The sequence below is a fragment of the Coloeus monedula genome (assembly GCF_965178545.1).
Source record: "Coloeus monedula genome assembly, chromosome: 15".
Classification (NCBI taxonomy): Eukaryota; Metazoa; Chordata; class Aves; order Passeriformes; family Corvidae; genus Coloeus; species Coloeus monedula.
The window spans coordinates 4,674,589-4,697,346 of record NC_138795.1 but is presented as its reverse complement, the minus strand read 5'-3'; the positions used below and the strand labels follow the sequence as shown (position 1 = coordinate 4,697,346).

Here is a 22,758-nt window from a genome sequence, read left to right as displayed (position 1 = left end):
CCACAAATACAAACTGCTCCCCTGGGAATTGCAGCTGACCTTAAAGCACCCCTTGCCTTCCTCCTACTTCAGACCTGGAGTGATGGGGAAGGGAAGGGATGTGCCACGGTGGCTCCCAGCTCCAGGCACGCTGCTGCATCCCACAGCACAGCTATGCAGAGCCAGGAAGCGGTACAGGCATCTGCTGGGATGCTGCACCTGAGCTAGAGACACCTCCTGGTGTCTCAGGAGAATAATGTGCTCAGATGAGGCAGCAAATCCTGGTGCTGGAGTGCTTGGAGGTTGGATGGGAAGAGCTCCCTGCACCCCCCTCTCCTGTAGACTGTGCTCAGCACCATATCATAGGACATCCCAGCTTGCCCCAGAGGCTGAAGAGTCAAATATCTGAGCTAGTTAACCAAAGCTTCCTTTGTTGTCACAGCAGAAAGACATTTTTAGGAGCCTATTTCAGGACACGAGGAATCGCGCCTCTTCCAGAGATTTTCACATCGTTCCTTTACTCGCAGAAAGTGCCAGCAAAAGGCAGGCAACGGGGACCCTTGGATGCCTTCAGACTCCAGCCATTGCACAGACAGTATTACACAGCTGTTGTTGTTTTAGTCCCAGGAAACCATGACAGCAGCTTTCTAGTGTGTTCAAGCACACGCCACAGCCCTGGTTTGCAACGTGCCTGCAGCTCCACAGCAGGACAGAGGACAGCTGCCTCCCCAAGGCCTGCTGGTTTGAACAGAATCCACCCCAGTTTCTTAGTGCAAGGGCAAATGTATACACTAACCCCAACATGTAAAAAACCCAAATCATTCCAGAGACTTAAAGCACAGACTAAGATTTTGAGAGGAGCAACTAGAAGAGGCTCTGAGGTCTGCAGTTTTACCTCCCTCAAAGTAGAACCACTACGTAAAGTCAGCTTGGGATTTCCAAGTCTGAATGCTTTCTCATAAAGAAACTGGATGAACTAATTTCCCAGAAGATAAATAACTCGTATTAATATAACAATGCACTTTTTTCAGCTGGAAGAAAAAAAAAAAATCATGAGGGCTGGTGAAATTATTAAGCCATGGAGTTTTCTAAATCAGTGTTGGATGAGGCTTAGCAGAACAGAACACTGAAAGTGAAAGAAGGCAAGGCTGGCTGAATGGGGTGTTCTGTCAGCCCAGAGACATGCTCTCTTGCCATTTCATCAAATACAAATATCTCTTTTCATCAGCTCCCTGCTCATATTCTGGGTTTTGCTCATCCTCCCTTCAGTTTTCCAGGACATGGCATCAGGCCCACGCAGATGATGCAAAACAAGTTAATACATTTAGGATCTACAAGAAAGGATAATTGCAAGAGGCAGAGTTCCATTTACCGAGTCACAGGTGCTCAGTTCATCTCAGGCTAGGTCTGTTTCACTCACTAACATGAAAGCACTGGAGGTTGCCTCACCCATAGCTGAGGGTCTCCATCACCACAAAAGTCTCTTCACAAAGGTTGTGCAAATATCATTACTACTAATGTCTCCCTCCCTTCTCCTTCAGTAATCCCACTGCCTCAGAGTCCGTCAATTGCTGTGTAAATGAAATATCCCAGCTGTATATAAGCTTTGCTAACACTCATTTCAGAGCCAACAGGAACTTGCCTGAAACAAACCAAGTGTGACCCCTGAGACCCAGCAAATTTGTATAAGGGGAAATGCTCTCCAGATGTATTTGCATCACTATCAATAACAGAACCAAAACTTGCCAGCAGCATTGCAAGGGCATTCTAAAAAGAATTAAGATCATGGGAGAGTCATTGTAGAGTTTTTCGTGTGTAAGAGGACACAATAGTAATTTTTAGAAAGTCTCATCATATGGAAAAGACCCATTAATAAATTCCCAAATAACACCACTACATTCAAGAAAAATGGCATGTCTCCATAATGCTGTAGCTTCCCTTTTTTTGGTTCACAATGTAAAAACATACTCTGGAGTTCCCTTTTTTACTTAATCACACAACTGCAATTACTTCTTGATTGCAACAGCACAAAGCCTGGGAAGGCTGAACTGTGTTTTGTGTTTGATGTTGTCAGGACCTCAGTGATTGTCAGAGTCTGGAGACGATTGACACATCACTTCATTCATCCATGTAACAGCAGCAGGGGTGAGATGTGTATTAACAGAGACACAGCTAAACCCACCTGAGCTGCTGGCTGGCTTTTCTTACCTCGCAAAGCACCTTCACAGCTGGGATTCCCAGAACCAGAGAATGGTTTGGGTTGGGAGGGACCCTAAAGATCATCTTGTTCCATCCCCATGCCATTGGGCTGGAACACCTTCCACTAGGAAAGATGGCTCCATGCCCCATCCAACCTGGCCTTGCACACATCCAGGGACAGTGCATCCACAGGTTCTCTGGGCGACCTGTGCCAGGGCCTCACCACCCTCACAGTCAAAAATTTCTTCCAAATATCTAATTTAAACCTGTCCTTTTTCAGTTTAAAGCCATGTTCTGTCACTCCATACCCTTGTAAAATGTCCCTCTCCAGCTCTCTTGCAGCTCTTTCAGGTACTGAAAGGTGTGACAAGGTCTTTGCAGAGACTTCTCCAGGATGAACAACCCCAACTCTCTCAAGTCTGTCTTCATAGGAGAGGTGTTCCAGTTCTTGGAGCATCTTCACTGCCCAACCCTGGCCTGGCTCCAACAGCTCTATGTCCTTCCTGTGCTGGGGATCCCAGACACAGCACTGCAGGTGGGGTCTCACCTGACCAGAGTAGAGGGTCAGAATCCTGTCCCTTGACCTGCTGGTCACAGTTATTTTGATGCAGCCCAGGACACAGGTGGCTTTCTGGGCTTATCTTCTCCTACAGCAGGTTCTTCTATCCCTAAATGCCACTGATTGCATGGCCCCGCTCCCCTTTCACGGACATCGATCAGGTAGCTACAGACCGAGGCTTTAAGGCATGGCGGAGGGCAGGGTGAAAGCAGTTCCCAGAAGTGCCAGCCAGCTCACACAGCCTTTCCTGCGATCTGGAGGAGCTGTGGCAGCTCCTGGCTCATCCTCGCAGCTTCACAAACCCGAAACGCGCATCGCCAGGTGCTGTGCTACCCGCGACATCCCCCCTGCCCCGGAAAGGTAGGGCTGCAAACAAAGCAGAAACCAAGCGCTGGGCGCGACCTACCTTGGGGCTGCCGGGGCCACCCGGGGCTGCCCAGCGCGGCACCACCACCTCGGGCTGGAGCTGCACCTCAGCGGCCGCGGCTGCGGAGAACAAGAGGAGCGGCTCAGCACCCCCGGCCCCTCCGCACCCCGGCGTCAGACAGCACGAACCCGGGGCGGGAGAGGAGAGGGAGCTTTGCGCTGGTTGTGGAAAAGCAGGAGGATCCCCCATCCATCCATCCATGCATCCATCCATGCATCCATCCATCCATCCATGCATCCATGCATCCCCGGGCGTTCCCGGAGCCGGAGCTCTGGCGCGGGGCTGTCGCGCAGCTCCGGCCGGGCACCCCGCACTCAGCCCGGGCATTCCGCACTCACGGGGCGGCAGCCGCAGCAGCAGCGAGAGGGCGATGCCGCAGAGCAGCCCCGGGCCCCTCATGGCTCCGGGCAGGGACCGCGATCCGCCGCCGCCGCCGCCCTATAAACCCGCCTGGCGCCGCTTGTCCCCTCCCACCGCGGCACCGCGCCCGCCCGCAGCCCCCTCCTCTCCTTCTCCCTCCGCACACCCCGGGATGCTCCCGGTGCTCCAGCGGCTCTGCCCTCCGGCGCGGGGCTGAGCTGGGCTCTGTCCCCCTCCGGGGCAGGGGGAAAGCCTGAGCACCTCCCTGGGGCTCCCTCTGCAAAACCTCCCCTCCGGCGCCTTCGCCAGCACGGAAATCCATTGTGCGTCCAAAGCTAGGAAAAAGGGGACAGCTGGGGGAAGGAAGGAGCTCAAGAGTTGCTTATTTATTTGTTTGCTATATTGATGTGCAATCTTATCATAGCTGATCCCATGGCTCCAGAGACACCCTAAATCTGTCCCCTCCTGGGAAATACATTACTCCTGGACAGCTGAAGGGATACAGGATAGATTTTTATGTGCCTGTATATAAGGACAGAAGGAAAGCACGTTCGCTGCCTCTCTCCCGTTATGGTCAATGGAAGGGCTGGGCTTGAGGAAGGACTTGGGAACATCCACAGCTCGTATTCCCAGTGCTGCCCTTCAGGGATATCCACTCACTGCCATGAGGCCCCCAAAGGAGCATCCCTGTCTTCTCCTGAATCCTTCAGGGCTGAGCCAAGGCTTGAAGTCGACACATCATCTCTTTGCTGGATCTCTGCCCCTCAGGGAGCTGCACAACTCTGTCTCACTGCTGAATTAGCCCGTAGGGTCAGGATTGCACCACGAGAGGAGAGTCCGAGTTAGTGGGGCCACGCTGAGGTTACCAGCTGCAAATACTGGGGGACTCCACGGTGCTGTAGAAGCTCCTTGCACACACTGAGCCCACAAAAAGCAACTGCCTTCCCTGTGTCAGCGTGTGACTCCCAGCCAGCTCAACTGCAGCCCCACTCAAGGCTGCAAGGGTTGACTGACATGGATTTTTATGGGGTCAGCTCCGAGTGGCAGGAAGTGCCATTACCTCTTAGCCACACTCCTCAGACAGACATTGATCTGCATTATCCATTCAACCCTCTCCATTCATCTCTATGCTTGAAGAGTCTGTGTAGGTGAACCACCAGGGAAATGAGAAATGGGGAGAATTTGCACGTGGATAGGTTTTCAGAGTGTATCAGTAAATCAGGCTGGTGGGAAATGAATACTCCCTTCAAAATAAAGGTTTGCCAGATAACAGTAATGATTCTGTCTCTTGTCCAGAGGATTATTTATGCTATTAAAAACTCTAATCTCTTTTGTACTGAAGGTCTTTGCTGGCTCTTGCCATGGCTGCCCAAAGGAAATGTGACTGTTCCCACTTGCAGATACCATTTTGGTTTCTATCTTACATAGGTCCCCTTTGTCCCCCAGCACTTCAAACACTGAACCTCTCTGATCCTGTGAAGGTCAGTTTTTTCCTGATACCAGCCTGGCAGAGGAAAGTCAGGAACTGTAGGGACACCTAGAAGGAATAATCAGGGTGAGAGAGCTATAAATGACATTTTAGCTGACCCACAGAGGTAATGAATTTTCTTGACACAACTAAATCTTGTTTCTTAGAGCAAAAACTACTGGGGAAAAATTTCAGCTCTTTTCTAATCATATGGAATATCCTGAAGGGAAATCTTGATTTTTTTTTTCTCCTGTGAATTCCCCTACTTATTTATAGCTGCCTGTAATATAGAACAAAACAATGGCACTGTTGTGCACGTCTATATTATAAATAAGTTAAAATGCAAGCCAAATTTAGACACAAATTTAGCTACTCTGCTTTCATCCCTGCATAAAATTTCTGTCTACCCAAAGGAAAAAAACCCCACTTTGATACAAACATGTATGCTCGTACTAAAGGACTGTCACAAATCTTCTCAGTACAACAAATCTTTGCAGGGACTGCTCCATATATTTCTCTTAAAGAAGATCAGCTCAAAAAAGAAAAAAATTGAATAAAAAGAGCCTTATTTAAAGATTATTAAAATATTTATGCCAACGTCTATCTGCTTGTGATTGTTTTCAGTGTTCAAGTATCATAAAAATATGTGCAATATTTGCACTTCTTATATAGTGATATTTTTACCTTTGGATCTTGGTAATATGAGAATTGATATCTCAATTTATAAATAGAAACAAGATTTTATAAAAATAAACCAGAAACTCCCTGTATAAAAATAAAATGATAGGCTGTGCAGTGGTTATATATAGGTGACTCTATCTATATATTTGTGATACATCATTTACATTATTGAGACATTGCTGCATGGAAAGATTCAGGGTATTTTAGCCTTATTAACAGTGCTCTGGTGCTCTAACGCTGCCTCTGGTGCAGGATGAGTCAGATCCTGCCTGTGCCCACTCGTTCAAAAGCTCTTCCCTAAGTCAGTGGGACATTTGCTGGATTTCACAGAAAAAGGTCAGACTTCTGGTTATCTAAGAATTACACAGGCTCAGACTCATTTCCTCCAGGATCCAAACCACCTGATTAAAAGTATCAGCTGGGAATTTCAAGTCTGCTCTGTTCCCTCATCTGTTACATCCCCCATGGCCAAGGCATGGAGCAGCAGCCTCCGTGCAGCACCCTTAGGCTCAACAATGAGGTGTTTCAGCCTCCCCAGGGCAAAACTGATGACAGAGCTTTTGCAGAGGGGGTTCTGCTCTTGCTCGACAATTTGCAAGATGATTTAATGCTACTGTTGTTAGCTGAAGAGCAAAAGATGATGATTCTTCCTTTATGTTCATAGTAAATCAGGAATTAGGCACAGAGAAGGAAACAGACCTGCAGAGGAAAATACCCATTCAAGAAACAGACTTGAGCAGAGAATGACTCGGACATGTATCAGAGCTCAGTAATATTGCATTGCAATTCTCTCTTCAGAAATGCGAAAGGCTGTGGAACAAAGTGCTCTGAGAAGACTCCTGCTGACACTGAAGGAAACGTTAGCCAGAATCAAAGTCTTAGCAGGAGAAGGGAGAAGACTGTCCTGCCTAACCTCTGCATTACAGACACTCCCACTGATGACAGAAATGTTATGACTTTGGCTGACTTGAGTGGAATGTGCAATCTCCCATTTTACAGAACATTCTTCTTGTTCAGGTCATTCAAAATGATCAAAGGAGGGAGGCTGTGAACCCGTGAGGGAAACTGGAGATTTAAGAACGAACTCCTTTATCCTGAGTCCTAACACTTGAGAGCAGCTTCAGCTGACCCAGAATATTCTGTTTAGCTTTGGTTTTCCACCACCCATGTAGGGCAGCAGGGATATTTGGAAGGGCCCTGGAGCAGCTGTCCTGCCAAAGAGGGAGAAGTGCTGTAAGATGATCAGCAGCTAGACAAGGGCTTGTCCCGATGTGCTGATAGCAAAAGGGTATCAAAACACTCCCTGGGCTTCTTTTAAAGGGTGGGTCACTGCTACCACTTTCTGCTATGACTTCTGCTTCATTCCTGCAGACAAGTGAACTTGAAGGAGATTGTACCTGCAGACACATCTTTTTAACTGTATTTCCACATGTGAAACGCTGTAATCCTCTCTGTGCTGTCTGCAAACTTCTCCAACACGACAGTGATTATACTGAAGTAGTTCATTCTCATAAGAGAAGGGAAACAGGTATAACAGCACAAGGGCTTTTAATAACATCCAATCCATAAAAGTGTCCAGTAATTTTGGAGAGGAAAGTTGTCTCTGTAAATAGATAGCCACAGGCAGTGATGCAGGGAGGCACCACATGTCTTTAGACTTCTACAGCAGCAGGAAGAAAACAAACTTTGTGCAGAAAATCTGCACCTGTTTTTCAAGCTGAGAAGGATATAAAGTGGTTTTTAGTTTAGATTAAGGTAAACAGTAAGGAAGAAAATAATTTTAAGCAAGTAGAACATGTCCCTCACGTCCCAATTATCTTCTGCACTGCCATGAAGGCTTGCAGGAGGGCACACAGTCACCAAGAGACTGGCCCTGCCTGTGCTGGCCTAGACTGGGCACTTCACACTGCCAGAGGAAAGTAACAAACAGCACAGATACTTGGCACTTCAGGAATCTGTATTTAGGAGAAGTTTGTAGGTGAGCTGAAAACGACCTAGAAAGGGGAACTAAAAACCTCTTCTATCACATTTTCCCAGCTACAGGGCTGTCAGACATGCTGAGGGATGATGCAGAGAAAGCCCGGTTTGAGTGGGTTGTTTGTATAACTTTCACTTCTGTTGTAGACAAGACAGGAGAGCCTTCAAGAGAGAATATCTGAGGGCTGGCTCCAGTGACACAGACCTGCAGACAGAGATCCCTAACAACCAGTCCAGGACATCAGCTCTAGCTGGGAGGGAAGAAGGGATCACACTTACATGTAGTTTCCCATTAGTATGTACAGGATGTGTTAAACCAGTCCTCTCTTCCTCTGGGCTTAGCAGAATTTATCAGAACAGTTGCGTACCATTCTAGATTCTGGTGCATTGAAACATGTCTGATGTCTTACACCACAGGGTATAAAAAAAAAGATGGGAGAAGAGGGAAGTTAGATCTAGAGAACGATCCCACAAACAGCTGTTTTATACCCCGAAACAGGCTTGTGGAGGAATTAGTACATTTGGCCACATGCATTCCTGCAGGCCAGATCAGATTTCAGTGAGAATTTAGAAATGAACAGGCATTTTCTACTATTTATAAGACTTTCCTCTTATCCAAACAGCTCATCAGACTCTTCAAAATGACCTGTGCTACTTACTAAAGCTACCTGGGTTTCCCATTGAACACACTGACTGAAAAGGTGGTGTTGAGGAAAACATTTATTTCCCATTGTATAATATTTCTCTGGATTATAATATGTTTTTAAAATTACAATACTTGAAAAAACTTTACTTCCTCTTCCTCATCACTGTCAGTTACATTGACAATGTAAGTGCTGGAGGGAGTAGATGGGGGGGATGGCAAAACCTCCTCTACCACTTCCACATCCAGCTGTGGCAGGGGGCTCAGAACTCGCTCCTCACTGTAGGTGCTCTGACTGAACACAATTTCGGGGCTCCCACAGACGTGCTGGTTCTCACACAGCCTCTCTTCTGAGTACGGCCTGAAATGATAGTCTTCATCCAGAGGGGAAAGGATCACCTCCTGCCTCTGGTTCCTCTCTTCATAAAAGCCAAAGCACTGAGGCACTGAGCTGGAGAAATTCCCGTAGCCAAATGGAGCTCTGAGTGGGAATGTGCTGCAAGGAAAGAGATTCAAAGCTGGCTTTCAGAAATGTGGGGCTGCACAGTGACACTAATGTTCTATGCTACTCAGCTTATCCTGTTTTTTAAAACCTACAAACTTTAAAACCATGCCTAATTTCAGCACTAGGACCATAACAAGAGTCATTCAGATTCCATTTCTGTGCATAAGCATTTGTTCAACCTCATATACACATAAGGTTGCTCTGACAACAAACATAATTTATCAATTATGCATTTATCAATCAAATAATACCATGCATAAACCAGCATGCAGTGAGTTAATCAACATACTCAGATTAATAAAACAGAGCATCAAAAGTCAGTTTGTCTAATTTCTGCATGCCGAAATTTGTGACAGACCTGGGGTAAAAAGCCCTTATTTATAATTTTTAGTGAGCTCTTTCTTCTGTTACACTGTTATCAAACAGGACAGAGAATCCTTGTGCCCAATATGTGGTTGTCAATGTTAATATTTAAAGAACACACAGTGATACATTTTTATAAAGTAACCACATAGTAAATTGCAGGAAGTTACTATGTCAAATGGAACCGTATTCCTCCAGTGGCAGATGCCTGAATTTTCATTCTGATGCAGAATGACACAGGGATTGTAATTTACAGTGTTTTAGAGAAATTCACTACATTGTGAAGAAAACAAAACATGTGAAGAAGTAATCGAGCTCTACAGTGCAGACATTGTAAAGACATTGATACAATATCTACTGATGTTTCGATGGGACTATTCATCATTCCAATCTAATATTTAAATCTTTAGTGCATACATCTGCACTTTCAGTTCAGAAATCATTACTCCAGTATGCAAGAAATGAGTTTATAGAACAGACAACTTATAAATCATTGTATTAGAATGACCCTGGCATTAAGAAAGCTGCCAGCCTTCAGAAAGAAGTCCATTAATGCGTGAAATCAGAACAATCTTTTATGCTGCAAGAACACTCTTCTCTCTCAGAGGCCTCACAAAATTGTCTCCTTTCAGACACCAAGGGCTGAGCAAAGATCATTTTTAGCAATTTTGGGAATATGTGTCCTGTGTTTCTTTAAAGGACCCCAAAACCAAAAATATCTTGTATTGCACTTACCGGCTCCTGAAGTTCTTCTGAGTTTGATGGGTCATCATCAGCCCTAATTAAAGACCAGGTGGTCTTATTGCCACAGGAACATACTGGTTGTTACTACTAGCGAGAATGAGCAGTGTACAAACAGGCAAATTTTAAGTCTAATAATCATAATAATTTGTTAGGTTTGCTACTGCGCAGTCATGAAAGAAAAGTGATGCCCTATAAAGAATAAGCATCAGATGACTTGTGTTCGAGCTGCCCACCTGCACCAGGGCACTGGTGCTTTCTGTGCATGCTCAGCTCAGCAGATGTCCTACGGGACACTACATGTGTTAGCTTGGAAATTCTTCTATTAGGGGATGTCTGACTGACTGTTCAGAGACTGAAAAGGAAGAACTAGGAATTACTGCTTACACAAGAATTCTGCAGGCACCTCCCACCAGGCTGGGTTTCAGAAATATTAGCACTTATGGCAATCATAGTGTACCCAGGAGACATCTCCAGGGCACACCTACTTTAATTCTATCTGACCATTTTCGAAATATATTTACATTATCTCTACCTAACGCTCTTCTGCCTAAATCAACTGCACTTAGACCCATAAAGTGGAAAGAAAATACTTGTGTTTTCCATGGCCTTAGGAGTGCCAATTACTGCAATAGTTCTATGGAGCCTTCAGTAACTGGGCACATATTACGAGCAGGCTGAGGCCAGGGGGTCCCACCACATGGCAGCTACAGGAAGGTAAGAGCTCATTTCCCTCTGAAAGCTCCATCTGCTTTCTGCAAGTCAAAAGACTCTCTGTCTTTCAGCATTTTTTCTTACTGGTATTGACATGGTTTCATTACCTTGAGGGGAAACAGCGAGATCCAGGTATAAAGGAAGGGTGGCAAAATGGATACTGAGGAGTTCCTCCAAACAAACTGGCTGGTTGTCCAATGGGAGCAGACACATAGGCAGGGGAGGGAATAAAAGGGGTAGCCTGGGGAAGAGGTATGCCTCTAGGAAAAACAGAAACCCCTGGGATCTCACTGTTAGCGACAGAAAACCTGCCACTAGTGGTGCTGATGTTACTTGGGTTTCTGCTGCTGAAGCTCTCAGCGAAAACGGGTGCAGGTCTCTTCAGGGAGAAATTGAGCCCAGGTGATACAAAAGCTTCTGTCTGAGCAGGTTCAGCAAAGTGCTGTGATGAAACTACAGGGTGCAGGGACAGAGTTGGAGCTGCAACAGCCACTGATGTGGGGCTTGCAGCCGTGGTCTGGAAAAGGGTCATGGGCCCGGCGTGTTGAATGGAAGAAGCTGGCAGACGGATGGCAGGAGACTCACCTTCGGGAAACAAAACAGTTATTTATCAGACATGAGTACAGAGTTCTGATAAACAGCAGCAGAGCAAACCACAGCATTTCTGAGCAGACACAGAACATTTCTTCACAAACTTTCCCGGCAACTCATGTCATACATCTAATGTGTTTTGACAAATGGGTTTGGAGCCCACACATTAAAGCTTCCTTCCATAGAAAGCCAGGGGCGGAAGGAAGTGGCTAATGAGCTGTGGCTATGGGTCTGGTGAGGCTATGTCTTGTCCTATTAAGGCCCCATAAGGGTTGGAGTGTGCCTTCAGCTCAGAAGACCTCACAAGTCTACTGAGTTGGAGTGAGGCAAATTTAAAACAAATCTTTGTGCTGAGGAGTGTAAAACACCCTGATCTCCAATATGGTTCCTTATTTCACCAGTGAATGTACGACTAGACAATTTCACTTTGAAATGTTTTGCGGAGCACCAACTTCAATGTACACTTTCAAATCACACCTCGTCAACAGGGCTGCCTTTATAGGGAAAGGTTTCAAAACACATTGCATAAAAGTTTTCAAACATCGCTAACTCAGAACTTCACCAGAGCAAAGCTGAGTGTTCTTCTGTTTTAATATCTCCAAGCATTACCACACAGCATAATCAGGCATTTCATTTTCTTGTCTCATTGTAAAGAAAGCAGCTCTCGTCAGGATGCTTAAAGAAGAAAATGCCATTGCCTGGATCTGAGCTGTCTGCTGTTGAAATCCACTATCCATGCACTGACAGAGCCTGAGCTCTTTCTCTCAGGAATATGCAGATCAGCTCTTACACTGGACTGAGGGTTCTCACACTACACTCTATTTCACTGCCAGTGTGGAGTTCTTGTAAAAACAAAGATCCTTCCAGGGTATCTGTGAGGTGGAGACGAAACAAGGGAAAGAAGCAGCTGTAGCCTAACAGCTTAAGTAGCACAAAGTGTTGGGTAGTAGCCACAGCTTCTCCAGGCAACCAGTGGCAGGGCCTCACCATCCTCACAGCAACGTTTCCTCCCAATATCTAATCTAAACCTACTCTCAGTTTGAAGCCATTTCCCCTTGCCCTGTCATTACATGCTCTCGTAAATACAAGCTCTTACTGGAATAGGTAAATTCTGAATTTTTTAAATAATTCACTACAGAAAACTCACAGACTGGACGTGCAATACTGTTCTTAACGTTGGAGTTGACAAAAGAGTAAGTAGGTGATGAGAAGGGAAGGGTGCCAGCTGGGTTTGTAGTGATGGTACTCTGGGAAGTGCCTGAAAATGCAGCAGAGCCAGGTGGTGGAGAACACTTCTTTTTGTTCGGCTGATAAACCCAACCTGTCAGAGATGAAAAAAAAAGCAGACATCCAATATTTTGGATGGTTTCATTGTTTATCTAAAGCTCTGTTATCTGTAATTCTGAAGGATATGATAACACAAGTCCAAAACCTGCTCCTGTAGGCAATGGCAATGCTCCATTTGTTTTGGTGAGCTGGAAATGGGGAATTTTACTGGAGATGGAAATGAAATAGAAATATTTGGGCATTGTTGAGATGTTACTAAGTAGTGCCTGCTTGGGAGACAAAGAAATACCGAACAGTGGGGAGTGATGTGGCCCAACTGAGGAAAGCACATTAAGGAGAACATGACACTGGTACTGTGGGCTTTCAGTGTGGAACAAAACCACTACTATTCAAAATGTGGATCTTTCCTCATTGTTTCCTCAACCCCTTAAGTCTCACATACATCTGCAGGTTACGAGATGTAACAGAAAATATAACCCACTAGGAACCCTGCATAGATTTTGGGAGAGTACGTTTGCCTTTGCCTGACAACATTAACCAAACACTTATAGACATATGAATAAATGTATTATGAATTTACACTGAGCTGCTTGGTTTCTTACATGGGTTAACTCTTAATGCAACTTTAAACAGCTTTTTTTTTTCTTTTTTTGAAAGATGCAAGGAGAGAGGGAGAGTGATGCCCTTTTCCTTGTTTATGACAGATTAGACAGGATCATGAATGAGCAGCATTATGACAACAGAGAGAGAAAGAAAGGATCACAACACCTGGTATCTCAACAGCTTTTTAGAAGTGTTCAAAGTACTTATGCTCCTTTATCTTCTGGATAAATGAATTTGTTAAGGGTACAAATTTTAACACTTGACAAAAGGCTGAGAAACAACTTTTTCCACACCATTATTTGGGAACCTCAAGCCTACACGATGAAGAATCCCACAGAATACAATGCTGTTTGTGCTTCCTGTGACATTTCCCTTTCCTGCTTTTAAGGAATGGATGCATGTGTCACCACAGGCCACCTGGGCAGCTCTTTCTGGAGCAAGGAAACTGATGCAGCAGGCCATGTTCACAACAAACTTGCTCTCTGGCCATTAGACTACTAAAGCATTCAGAAGAGCTGCTGTAGCTGTGGTGGTCTAAGCACCATCATTTTGAATGCTTTAAAAAATTCATACAGTTTCAAGCACACAGAAGGATTGTGTATTGCTTGTAATATTTGTGATTTTTTTTCTATCTCCATTACTTGCTATAATGCAAGAGATTGGTTTTCCAAAAAGCCCTGCACTTCTAAAGCATTCAGGTAAATAAACAAGATGTTTACCAGGAAATTCCTCCCTGTGCCTCAGTTTTATTTTGTTAGCTTCCTCGTAATACGGCTGCTTCTGCTCTTCAGTGAGTTTGCTCCACTCCAGGCCGAGCTGAACACTGATCTCTGCGTTGTTGGCACCTGGGTTGGCTTTGGCCACAGCAGCCCTGTGGATCCGGGCCCACACCATGAATGCATTCATTGGACGCTTCACACGGCCACTTTTGGTCTTGCTGAATGGAGTGTCTGGCATCCCTGTGCAACAAGGCAAGGAAAGATCATCATCTTCCAGGGAATACAGCAGGTCACACTCAACATTACATCCAGAGGATGTTTGGCAACAGCACCACCGGAGCTTTGGAACAGATTAAACTCAGTGCTTATTTGGAGAGCAGTTCCTACAAAATAACTAAAGCTGAGTATCCTCCACTGCCCTTTTGCTGAGTCACTGCACAAGGAATCAGTTACCTGGCTTTCGTTACATATAATTAAAAAAAAAAAAAAAGAAAGAAACAGGAACTGCTACCACACTAGTTTGGATTTCAGTTGGCTTGCCTTCTTAGGAATTTATAAAGTAAACGTTGTATAGCACAGACCACACCACAGCAAATGTGTTATCACCACCAGAACTATGTATCCAAAGCCCTAAGGATGCAGGGACTAGGACTAAGGATGCTAGGGCTGTTTAGTCCCACACCTGTGCAGTCCCTGCCTTCTCAAGTGAGGTTGTCACTGTTTTGGGTTTCTGCTTGGGTTTTGTTGTGTTGGGGTTTTTTGGGTTTTTTTTTCTCTTTTTTTCTTTTTTTGGATTTGGACACTCATTTTGTCAGAGGAACCTGTGTTCCCAAATGATTGTTACATGATACCTGGCTTTGGCTCTTTGTAAACACCGGCTGCATTTTAATTGAGTTGGCAACATGATGAATCTCCAGGCTCCTTAAAACTAATCCCTGAGCAAGCAATTTCCTCTCTGGAAAAGGTTTAGAAATTAACTTTTTCACATAATCAATAAAGGGGAAAAGCCTTTAAGACCTTACTTAAGTAATTAATTTTGAAAGTCTAGATATTAAAAAATAAAAAGGCTTCTAATCCAGATGTTTCAAAATACTCCTCATTTAACATGTCCAGATTTTCTCAGAGAGGTGTACAAGTACTTTGTAGCTTTAAAAATCAAGCACATTCCTGACCTTAAAACTGCAATCACAACTCAGTGTAATTCTGAGCACTGTCCTAAGGGGTTTCATGCAGACAAGGTGCAAGGTGACAAAAACTGCATTGATTGTAACAAACCACTACAGAACTCTGCTCCCGTACTTTTGTGCCTTATGCTGTGCAAGAGAGTCATGCTAAACCCAGCCTAGGCAAAGGGATGGTTCTCAAACACGACCTTTGCACTTGTGTTCTCCTGCCTGATAACCTGTCACCTGTGTGCCACCTTGCAAGCTCTCTGACCATAATACCTGAATCCGAGGGCAGGACTGTGAGGGGAACGTTTTGTGTTTCAATCTTTGAACGCTGCAGCAGCGGCTGCAACTGAACTGGCACTTGTTTTACCGGCACTGGAGTCACATGCATCAGCTGCGAGGGCAGAGGGCCTTGGAGCTGTACGTGGGACCTGGAAGGCAAGGACTGAAACAAGACCGGGATATTCTGATCTTGAGGAGGGTTTCCAAGCTCGCACAGGGATCCAGCCGGGGCATCGCTCTTCTCCACCTTCAGTGGGCGGGCCTCAAAGGCCACGATGGGTCGGTCCGTTCGGACAGCAGCTCTTCTCCAGGCCTTATTCCCACTTTGCTCCAGGACCTTCTCCTCGTTCTGGCGGTCACCGCTGCCCCCTTCATGGTCCCTTTCTCTCCTGATGACACCCCGGGCCTCCTTCTCAACCGCCGCCGGAGCCGAGATGCACTTGCTCTTCTTCGCTGCTCCTTCGCTGTGCCCGGGCCGGCTCGGATGCTCCTGCACTTGGACGCGTAGCCCTCCGAGGGGGCCCATGACCTCCCTGTGCCTGGGGGGCGACGCGGGGCTCGTCCGGGCGCGGAAGCGGCAGTGCCGGACCCTGCGCTCCATCGCTCCGCTGCCGCTCCTCGGCCGCCGCCACCGTTGCGCCAACGCTCCCCGCGGCCCCGCGCCGCCGGCGCGCACCGAACCCGCATCCCGCACCAACCGCGGAGCGCGCACCGAGCCCCAGCCCCGCCGGCTCGGTCGCGCTGTCCCCCCGTCCCGCGCCCACCGGTGGGGCCGCCCCGGCCGCCCATCCCGTGCTCGTTGCTCGGCGCGCACGGACCGGGGCGCACGGACCCCCGGCCCCGCGCCCCGCGGCCGCCACGGGCACCGCTGCCGGAGCCGCCCCTCGCTCCGCCCGCCAGCTCGGCCCGCCCTCCGCCGGCACCAGCGAGCGCTGCTCCGGGCCGCCCAGAAGGGCTCGGCGCCGCTCTTTCCGCTTCCGCGCCGGTCATGCTGCGCTGCTGCCGGGCGGCCGCGGCCATCGCTGCCGGCTGCGCTCCGGGCTCCCCGCGCGGCTGCCGCGGCCTCGCCATGGCCAAGAGCAAGTTCGAGTACGTGCGGGACTTCGAGGCGGACGACACGGTGCTGCCCAACTGCTGGATCGTGGTGCGGCTGGACGGCCGCAACTTCCACCGGTGAGGGCAGGGCCGGGGCGGGCTGGGAGCGCTGCTCCAGAGCAGGTCCTGGCTGGTGCCCTGGTTGCGCTGGGCTGTTCCTGCCCGGCCTGTGTGAGTCCTGCGGGTGCGGGGTTAGAGATCCTCGTACCCCCCGGTCCCAGCGAACCTTCACTCGGTCTCTGCAGGGCAGGGAATTACTACTGGGGTTTTGTTTTCACGGGCTGCTTCAGAGCCGGGTGGTAGGGAATGGTGCCAGTGGGGAAATGTTCCCAGTGCCTTGGGTGTGCTGGGGAGGGACAGCAGCTGCTATAAAGGGATGTGTATTGGTGTTTGGAGTCAGTGTCTGTGTGGCATTCACCTTCCCTCGGGATAAATGGGGCACAGTTCCCTCGGCTGGTAGATGACAGAGGTTCTTGCTGGGATATGATCTCTGGTTTTGGAAAAGCTCTTGAGTTTTGATGAGTTTATTGATAATGTTGTCCTTAGTGGACTGAGTATTAAAGACACCCTGTGAGAAAGGGAGTTTACAGAAAGTGGTACTTGTTATCCATTTCCAATTAAAATACATAAACCAACTGCTTTGAAAGACTGGTTGAGGTCAGATACTGGTGGGAAAGAGAATGGGTTACCCAGAGTGGATAGTGAGGACTTTTGTTACTGCTTTTCATACCTGGAGGGAATTCTTTTGTCAGTGTTGACATGATATTGGAAATCAACATTCATATAAAGCAAATATGAGGAAAATGAATGGGTTGGCATTTTTAGCAGCTTTTAAAGGGATTTTTATGCAATTATTTTTGCTTTGAAGGTTTTCTGAGCAGCATGAATTCAAAAAGCCAAATGATGACCGTGCTCTGCAGCTGATGACCAAGTGTGCCCAGACAGTGATGCAAGAACTAGAGGATATTGCTATTGCTTATGGACAGAGTGATGAATATAGTTTTGTTTTCAAAAAGAAGAGCAGGTGGTTTAAAAGAAGAGCAAGGTAAAAGCTGCTTTGATACTGAAGAGAACTTGTTTTTAACATCTCTCTGTAATTCTTCAGATTTGCCTTTACCTACACACAGAGGTTAGAAGGAAGGCTGGTGTTTACACTGCAGTTAATTCAGGTTTTTCATGTGGATTCTTTACATGTGGTCTTTCAGGAAAATATGTTCAATAATACAGAGTTTAAAAAAGTTGTTTATACAACTTATTATATAAACAATCAAGACATTATAAACAGACATTCTTTTAAGAAAATGTTACAATTCTCAGTACCTCTGTTCTTCAAAAGACTCTGTGCCATTGCTCATCTGTTTGGCCATTATTTAAGAAATGCTGCTCTCCACCAGAATTATCACTACTGGTACCTCTGATAACTACAGATACATAATCACACTCGTGTTTCTTTCTTTTTTTTCTCTTGTTCTGTGTTTGCAAGTAAGTTCATGACTCATGTGGTCTCCCAGTTTTCCTCAAGTTACGTGTTCTATTGGAAGGATTATTTTAAGGACCAGCAGCTTCTGTACCCACCAGGATTTGATGGACGAATTGTGTTGTATCCCAGCAACCAGAATTTGAAGGACTACCTCAGTTGGAGGCAAGCAGATTGTAAGTGCTCCTAGAAAACAGAGATTTGTTCAACTGAGTTCACTTCCTCTGAACAAAAATGCCCTTTCTGCCAGTGTATTTGTATATATAGTTGTCAGTGAAAGAACAGCAGGTAGGGTGGTAGTTTTCAATAATATTACAATTGTTCTGGGCTTTGTATGGCTACAGAAATACTGGCTGAAATTTGGAGTGTTCAGGCTGCAGCTACGTTTGGTGCATCCTGAGAGTAAGTTCAGCACAGGAAATATTAGAACTGCTAATAGAATTAATTAATTAATTAATTACTCTGTTCAGAGTTGGCTTAGCCAAGGTAATCTTTAATGAAGAGATGTGAATATTCAAATTCACGCAGGTAGCAATTGAAAGTGCTGAATATTCCATGTTAGAACAGACGTGGATTTTCTGGATTTATCTCTAGACCTTTGTCAGCGCCTAGTCCCTGTTGTCAAATAAAAATAATTTACATTAGACATAACACTCTTCAGCCTCTGCTCTGCCCTTTTTAGTTATAATGAAATCTGTCTTCTAGTCATGATATGCAGTACCTTAAAAACAGATTATAAACATTATACGTTCTTTAGAAACTGATTATATTCCCCATTACTCTTGGCTGTTTCTTGGATACAACTCTGGAAATACAGCTATTGTTTTCTAACTAGTTGCTCAGATTGGGTAAATAATCTTCCTCACACTCATTCCTATGTTTTCTCTAGGCCATATTAATAACCTTTATAATACAGTGTTCTGGATGCTTGTACAGCGAAGTGGTTTGACACCAGTGCAAGCCCAGGAGAGGCTCCGGGTAAGAGTCTGCTAAAGTCATGTTTTTTACAGCTAAAAATTAAATCATAAGATTTGCAAAGTGTCTTGCCTGCTCAGCAGCCCTGGCTGGCTTGTCTGTTCTTACTGTAATAATTTTGTGGGTGTAGATTCAACAACTTCTTGAACTGCACAGATGTTAATATCATTAGCAAACAATGTATTCTTGGTCAAGTATTAGCAGGGTTTTAAGTTCTTAATTAGCAATTGCAGAAATCTTAGAAATGCCATAAAATGTCCAGTATCCAAACACACAAGGAACAATGGCATAATTCAGGTCCTGTAGATTGCCAGTCCCTTCTGTTGTGTTTCATCTCTTTGTGCAGACTTTAGCAGATTATTTGTTTTCTTCTGGAGTCTCTTGATTGTCTTCTCTTTGTCTTGAAAATACAATAAAAACCCTCTCAGTTTTAATACTCGTTTGGCAGTTGGAATTAACTCCTCTGTTGAGAGAAACAATTAAACCTTCTGACTTAAAGGTGAAAATCCTTTACAAATGTCAGTCTTGCTTCCAATATTCCCCCCTCCTCTACCCTAGCGATACAGTTTGTTTGTTTTCTCTAAGAGTATTTTTCTTTTCCTTTCCTCTCAGGGAACTTTGGCTGGCGATAAGAATGAAATCTTATTTTCTGAGTTCAACATCAACTACAACAATGAACCTTTGATGTATAGAAAAGGAACTGTCTTAATATGGCAGAAGGTAAAAACCTGTATTGGCACTTGCTTTGTGCTCATGTTTTAAATAGTTGCACTGTGGCAGACAGACTGCACTGTAAGAGCACCACATGTATTTCCAATGTATGTCTAGGAATAAATATATTTTAAATTAACTACATTTGCCATATCATGATGTGTAAGATGACTCATTGTTTTAGAGATGTTTTTGAGGTATCTGTTTCTATGAGCATAATTTAAAAACCAGTCTCTGAAGTCTGGTGTAGATACAAATTATAACCATTGAGGTGAAACATGTATCAGCAGATGACAATGTGTGTATCACCGGGGCCCTTCCCAGGATGAGGTCCCAAGTATATCCATGGCAAAGGAATTACAAAGTTCTGTTCAATAAGGTAACTCAGCTCATAGTTTGCTTAGTTCTTTTCTGCTTTAAGGTAACTTGGAAATGTTCATTATTCTAGGATTGTGTCATTGATTTAGTAGGAGAAATTCCTGTCCTGTGTTTTTTTATTAGTTTTTTTTTTTAATTAGAATTCTTGAATCCCCTCTGGAGCTTTATATGTCTGCTAATGTGCCACCTGTATTTTCAGGTTAATGAAGTCATCACTAAGAAAATAAAACTGCCAAAGGAAGAAGAAGAAGAAAAGGAAGTGGAAGTGACCCGGACTAAGACTAAAGTTGTTCCTCTGCACTGTGACATCATTGGGGATCAGTTCTGGGAGGAATATCCTGAGATTCTGGCTGAGGATAGATGATATCTCTGATGAATATAACTGGTAGTTCACATTTTGCTCTGCTTGTGTTGTTGGCAAGTGAGGAATACGAATGGTGGCTGGCAGAGTTTGACCTGTAACCCTCTTCAGCAACTACACTGAGTTTAGCACTGTGGCTTCTAAAAAGAAGACACTGGTGCTGTCTGACATGCAAGGATATGCCCATATGGAAAGCTAAAATCCCACTTTATTTTGAGTGTTAAGAACTCATGATGAATCAAGACTGTTCTGCCTTGTACATGTGTATTTGTAAAAAAAGTACACAGAAATTTCCTGTATTTCTATAATGTTTAGACCATGAGGTGTTTTATTGAACAGCTGAACTATAAAAAAGCTTGCATATTTGAACAGAAATTTGTTTTTGTTTTTGTTTTCAACAAAACCAGAGATGGACCAGAATACTTCAATTGGGACTTGGTATTAAAATTCAAGGCTGGTGTGTTTAGTCAGATGAGTGACAAACTGTTCTGCTGCCTGATGGCTGATTCTTACTGAAAGGGAGTAGCCTGGCAGTTTGCTATGGTTAATTTTAAAAGTTTTTGTCAGATGTACAGGATTTGTATACTTAAAAAAATAAAAATAATAGTATCTTTGCTGTGTTTTATTATGTGGCCTTTCTTATTCCCGGGACTTGTACTACTAAGCGGTGAAAGTTCCAAACAATGAAGTTAATAATAAAGATGCTGTACAGACTGGAATTCTGTTAGGACATGGATAGACATCTTTTCTCATATTCCATGGCCTGGGAATTCACCTGTCTCCTCCTGTGCAGGAGTGACAGGTGGCAACACAGCACAGCATTCCAGGTGCCTGCAAAGAGGGAGCCAACAATTTGTGCTGCTGTTTTCTGATCTCCCTGGGAATGACACAGACAGAGGAGTGCTGGCAATCCATGTTTGTCAGAAGGAAGGGAGGAGTGTGTGTTGCCTGGTCAATGCACAGTTCTGTTCTGGTTCAACTGTCAGTTAAGACCCTTTGTCAAAATCAACCTCTCCAAGCAGAAATATTTCTGCTAATGGATAGGGGCTTGTCCCAGTGTAAGTGGAATTTGAGGGAAATAACCTGTTTCAATGTAGAAATACAGCTTTAATGATAGGCATTGATAAGGCTATTACTGCTTCTAACGAAGCTGGTTTCAAAAACGTGGTCCCAGAAAAGTAACTGGGCCAGTTGTTGCTTGTGAAGAGATAGCAGTTGGGACTGGCCATAAAAATAGAAAGAAAGGATCAGATATGACTGATGAAGGTCACACTACTGAGTTAGATTCCTGTAAATTCTCTTACCAACCTATGTTTCCCCTTCCTGCAGAAGAACTTACACATTTAAGGCAATGTGTCTTTTGGTGTTTTTTTTTTAAAAACCCCCACTGACCAGGTACTGATGTAAACTTGAATTTTGCAGGTTCTTCCCAAGATTAGGCAATGAGTCTGGGTGTTTATAATAGCACAAGGCTTCCGCTTGCCCTACACGCAAAGAGAGAATGTATTTCGTTTTTAGTTTGTAGAATGGGCTGCATGATTCCTAGGAAGAGGATGTGGGTGATTGTGAATCATTGTAGCAGTCACTAAGAACTTTCTATCTGTTGGTTTTTGGTCTTCTAACACAAATGTAATTTACTTAACTGTGAAATTTCATGTTACTGCTTGGTGCCTGACTTTGGACTTTGCATACAAAGCAACTGTTCCAGAACTGGTAACAGCTGGATTTACTCATACTGGTAACAGATGAAAGATTAAAAAAATAATTTGGCAGCCATGATTTATGTTTGGAAAGTAATATATACGTTTTTTATTTTATGTATTATGACTGCCTGATACATTCTACAATACCTTTATGTATGTACATTGTGTGTGTATATAAAAAACACATCTGTATTAGGTCATAGTGTTTTCTAATTAACTCATTCTTATGATAATATGGAATAAGTCAACATAGCTGTTCACATATGGATGCAGACTTTGGAAGCAAGATATGGATTCTCCGTACAACCATGGGCTTTAATTTGTATTATATAAATGCTAGAGAAAGAACTCCATGTGGTATTCTCATTCATAAGGTCTGCATATATATGACTCCATAGCTGTAGGGGAAAATAACTATTCCCAAGGCTCAAACAGCAGCCTGGTGTTGGTGGCACACACGATACAGGCATTCCTGTAGCTGCAGGAGTCCTGTGCTGTGATTCAGTGAAGAAATAAGTGTTTTCTCTAAAACTGGGGAACAACCTGTGGCTGATGTATTGCCATAACAAAAAGCATTAAAAGTACGGGAACCTGTTATGAAACATTTATGGCGGTGGTGAATCATTATGGTAGAACCTCTCTGCATTGTTTATAGTGTTTCCTCAGTGAAATGACTCTGCCCTGTGTATCTTTTTATGCATTAAAATGCAAATTTTATTGCAACCACCTGTTGTCCAGGTGGCATTTCATGCAGAGGGAGGGTTGCACCAGCTGGGGGTAACTGAAGATAA

General features: G+C 44.8%; 3 protein-coding genes across 4 annotated transcripts in view; 1 reads left to right on the top strand and 2 right to left on the bottom strand.

Moving 5' to 3' along the window:
* The window catches only part of ADAM19 (ADAM metallopeptidase domain 19), a gene marked incomplete at its 5' end in the record, with an annotated part of 30,384 nt that extends 26,821 nt beyond the window's left edge, over positions 1-3,563 (bottom strand). Inside the window, 2 exons of the mRNA XM_082291767.1 lie at positions 3,144-3,223; positions 3,503-3,563. Coding sequence (XP_082147893.1) covers positions 3,144-3,223; positions 3,503-3,563 — 141 coding nt within the window. The remainder of the gene's footprint in view (positions 1-3,143; positions 3,224-3,502) is intronic.
* Positions 3,564-8,419: 4,856 nt separating this feature from the next.
* SOX30 (SRY-box transcription factor 30) lies at positions 8,420-15,868 on the bottom strand (the record flags this gene model as incomplete). Its single annotated transcript, XM_082291748.1, has 5 exons — positions 8,420-8,789; positions 10,724-11,201; positions 12,355-12,528; positions 13,817-14,056; positions 15,262-15,868. 5 exons carry the CDS (start codon positions 15,866-15,868, stop codon positions 8,420-8,422), a joined length of 1,869 nt encoding a protein of 622 aa, XP_082147874.1.
* Positions 15,869-16,255: 387 nt separating this feature from the next.
* THG1L (tRNA-histidine guanylyltransferase 1 like) lies at positions 16,256-20,852 on the top strand (the record flags this gene model as incomplete). 2 transcript variants are annotated; one of them, XM_082291329.1, is made up of 6 exons in its annotated part: positions 16,256-16,440; positions 17,231-17,407; positions 17,846-18,015; positions 18,729-18,817; positions 19,427-19,534; positions 20,103-20,852. In XM_082291329.1, 6 exons carry the CDS (start codon positions 16,256-16,258, stop codon positions 20,265-20,267), a joined length of 894 nt encoding a protein of 297 aa, XP_082147455.1. In that variant the 3' UTR covers positions 20,268-20,852. The 2 variants fall into 2 exon arrangements, with proteins under 2 accessions (XP_082147455.1, XP_082147456.1); XM_082291330.1 differs by lacking the exon at positions 16,256-16,440 and having other exon boundaries at positions 17,305-17,407; positions 17,850-18,015.
* Between the last annotated feature and the right edge of the window lie 1,906 nt (positions 20,853-22,758).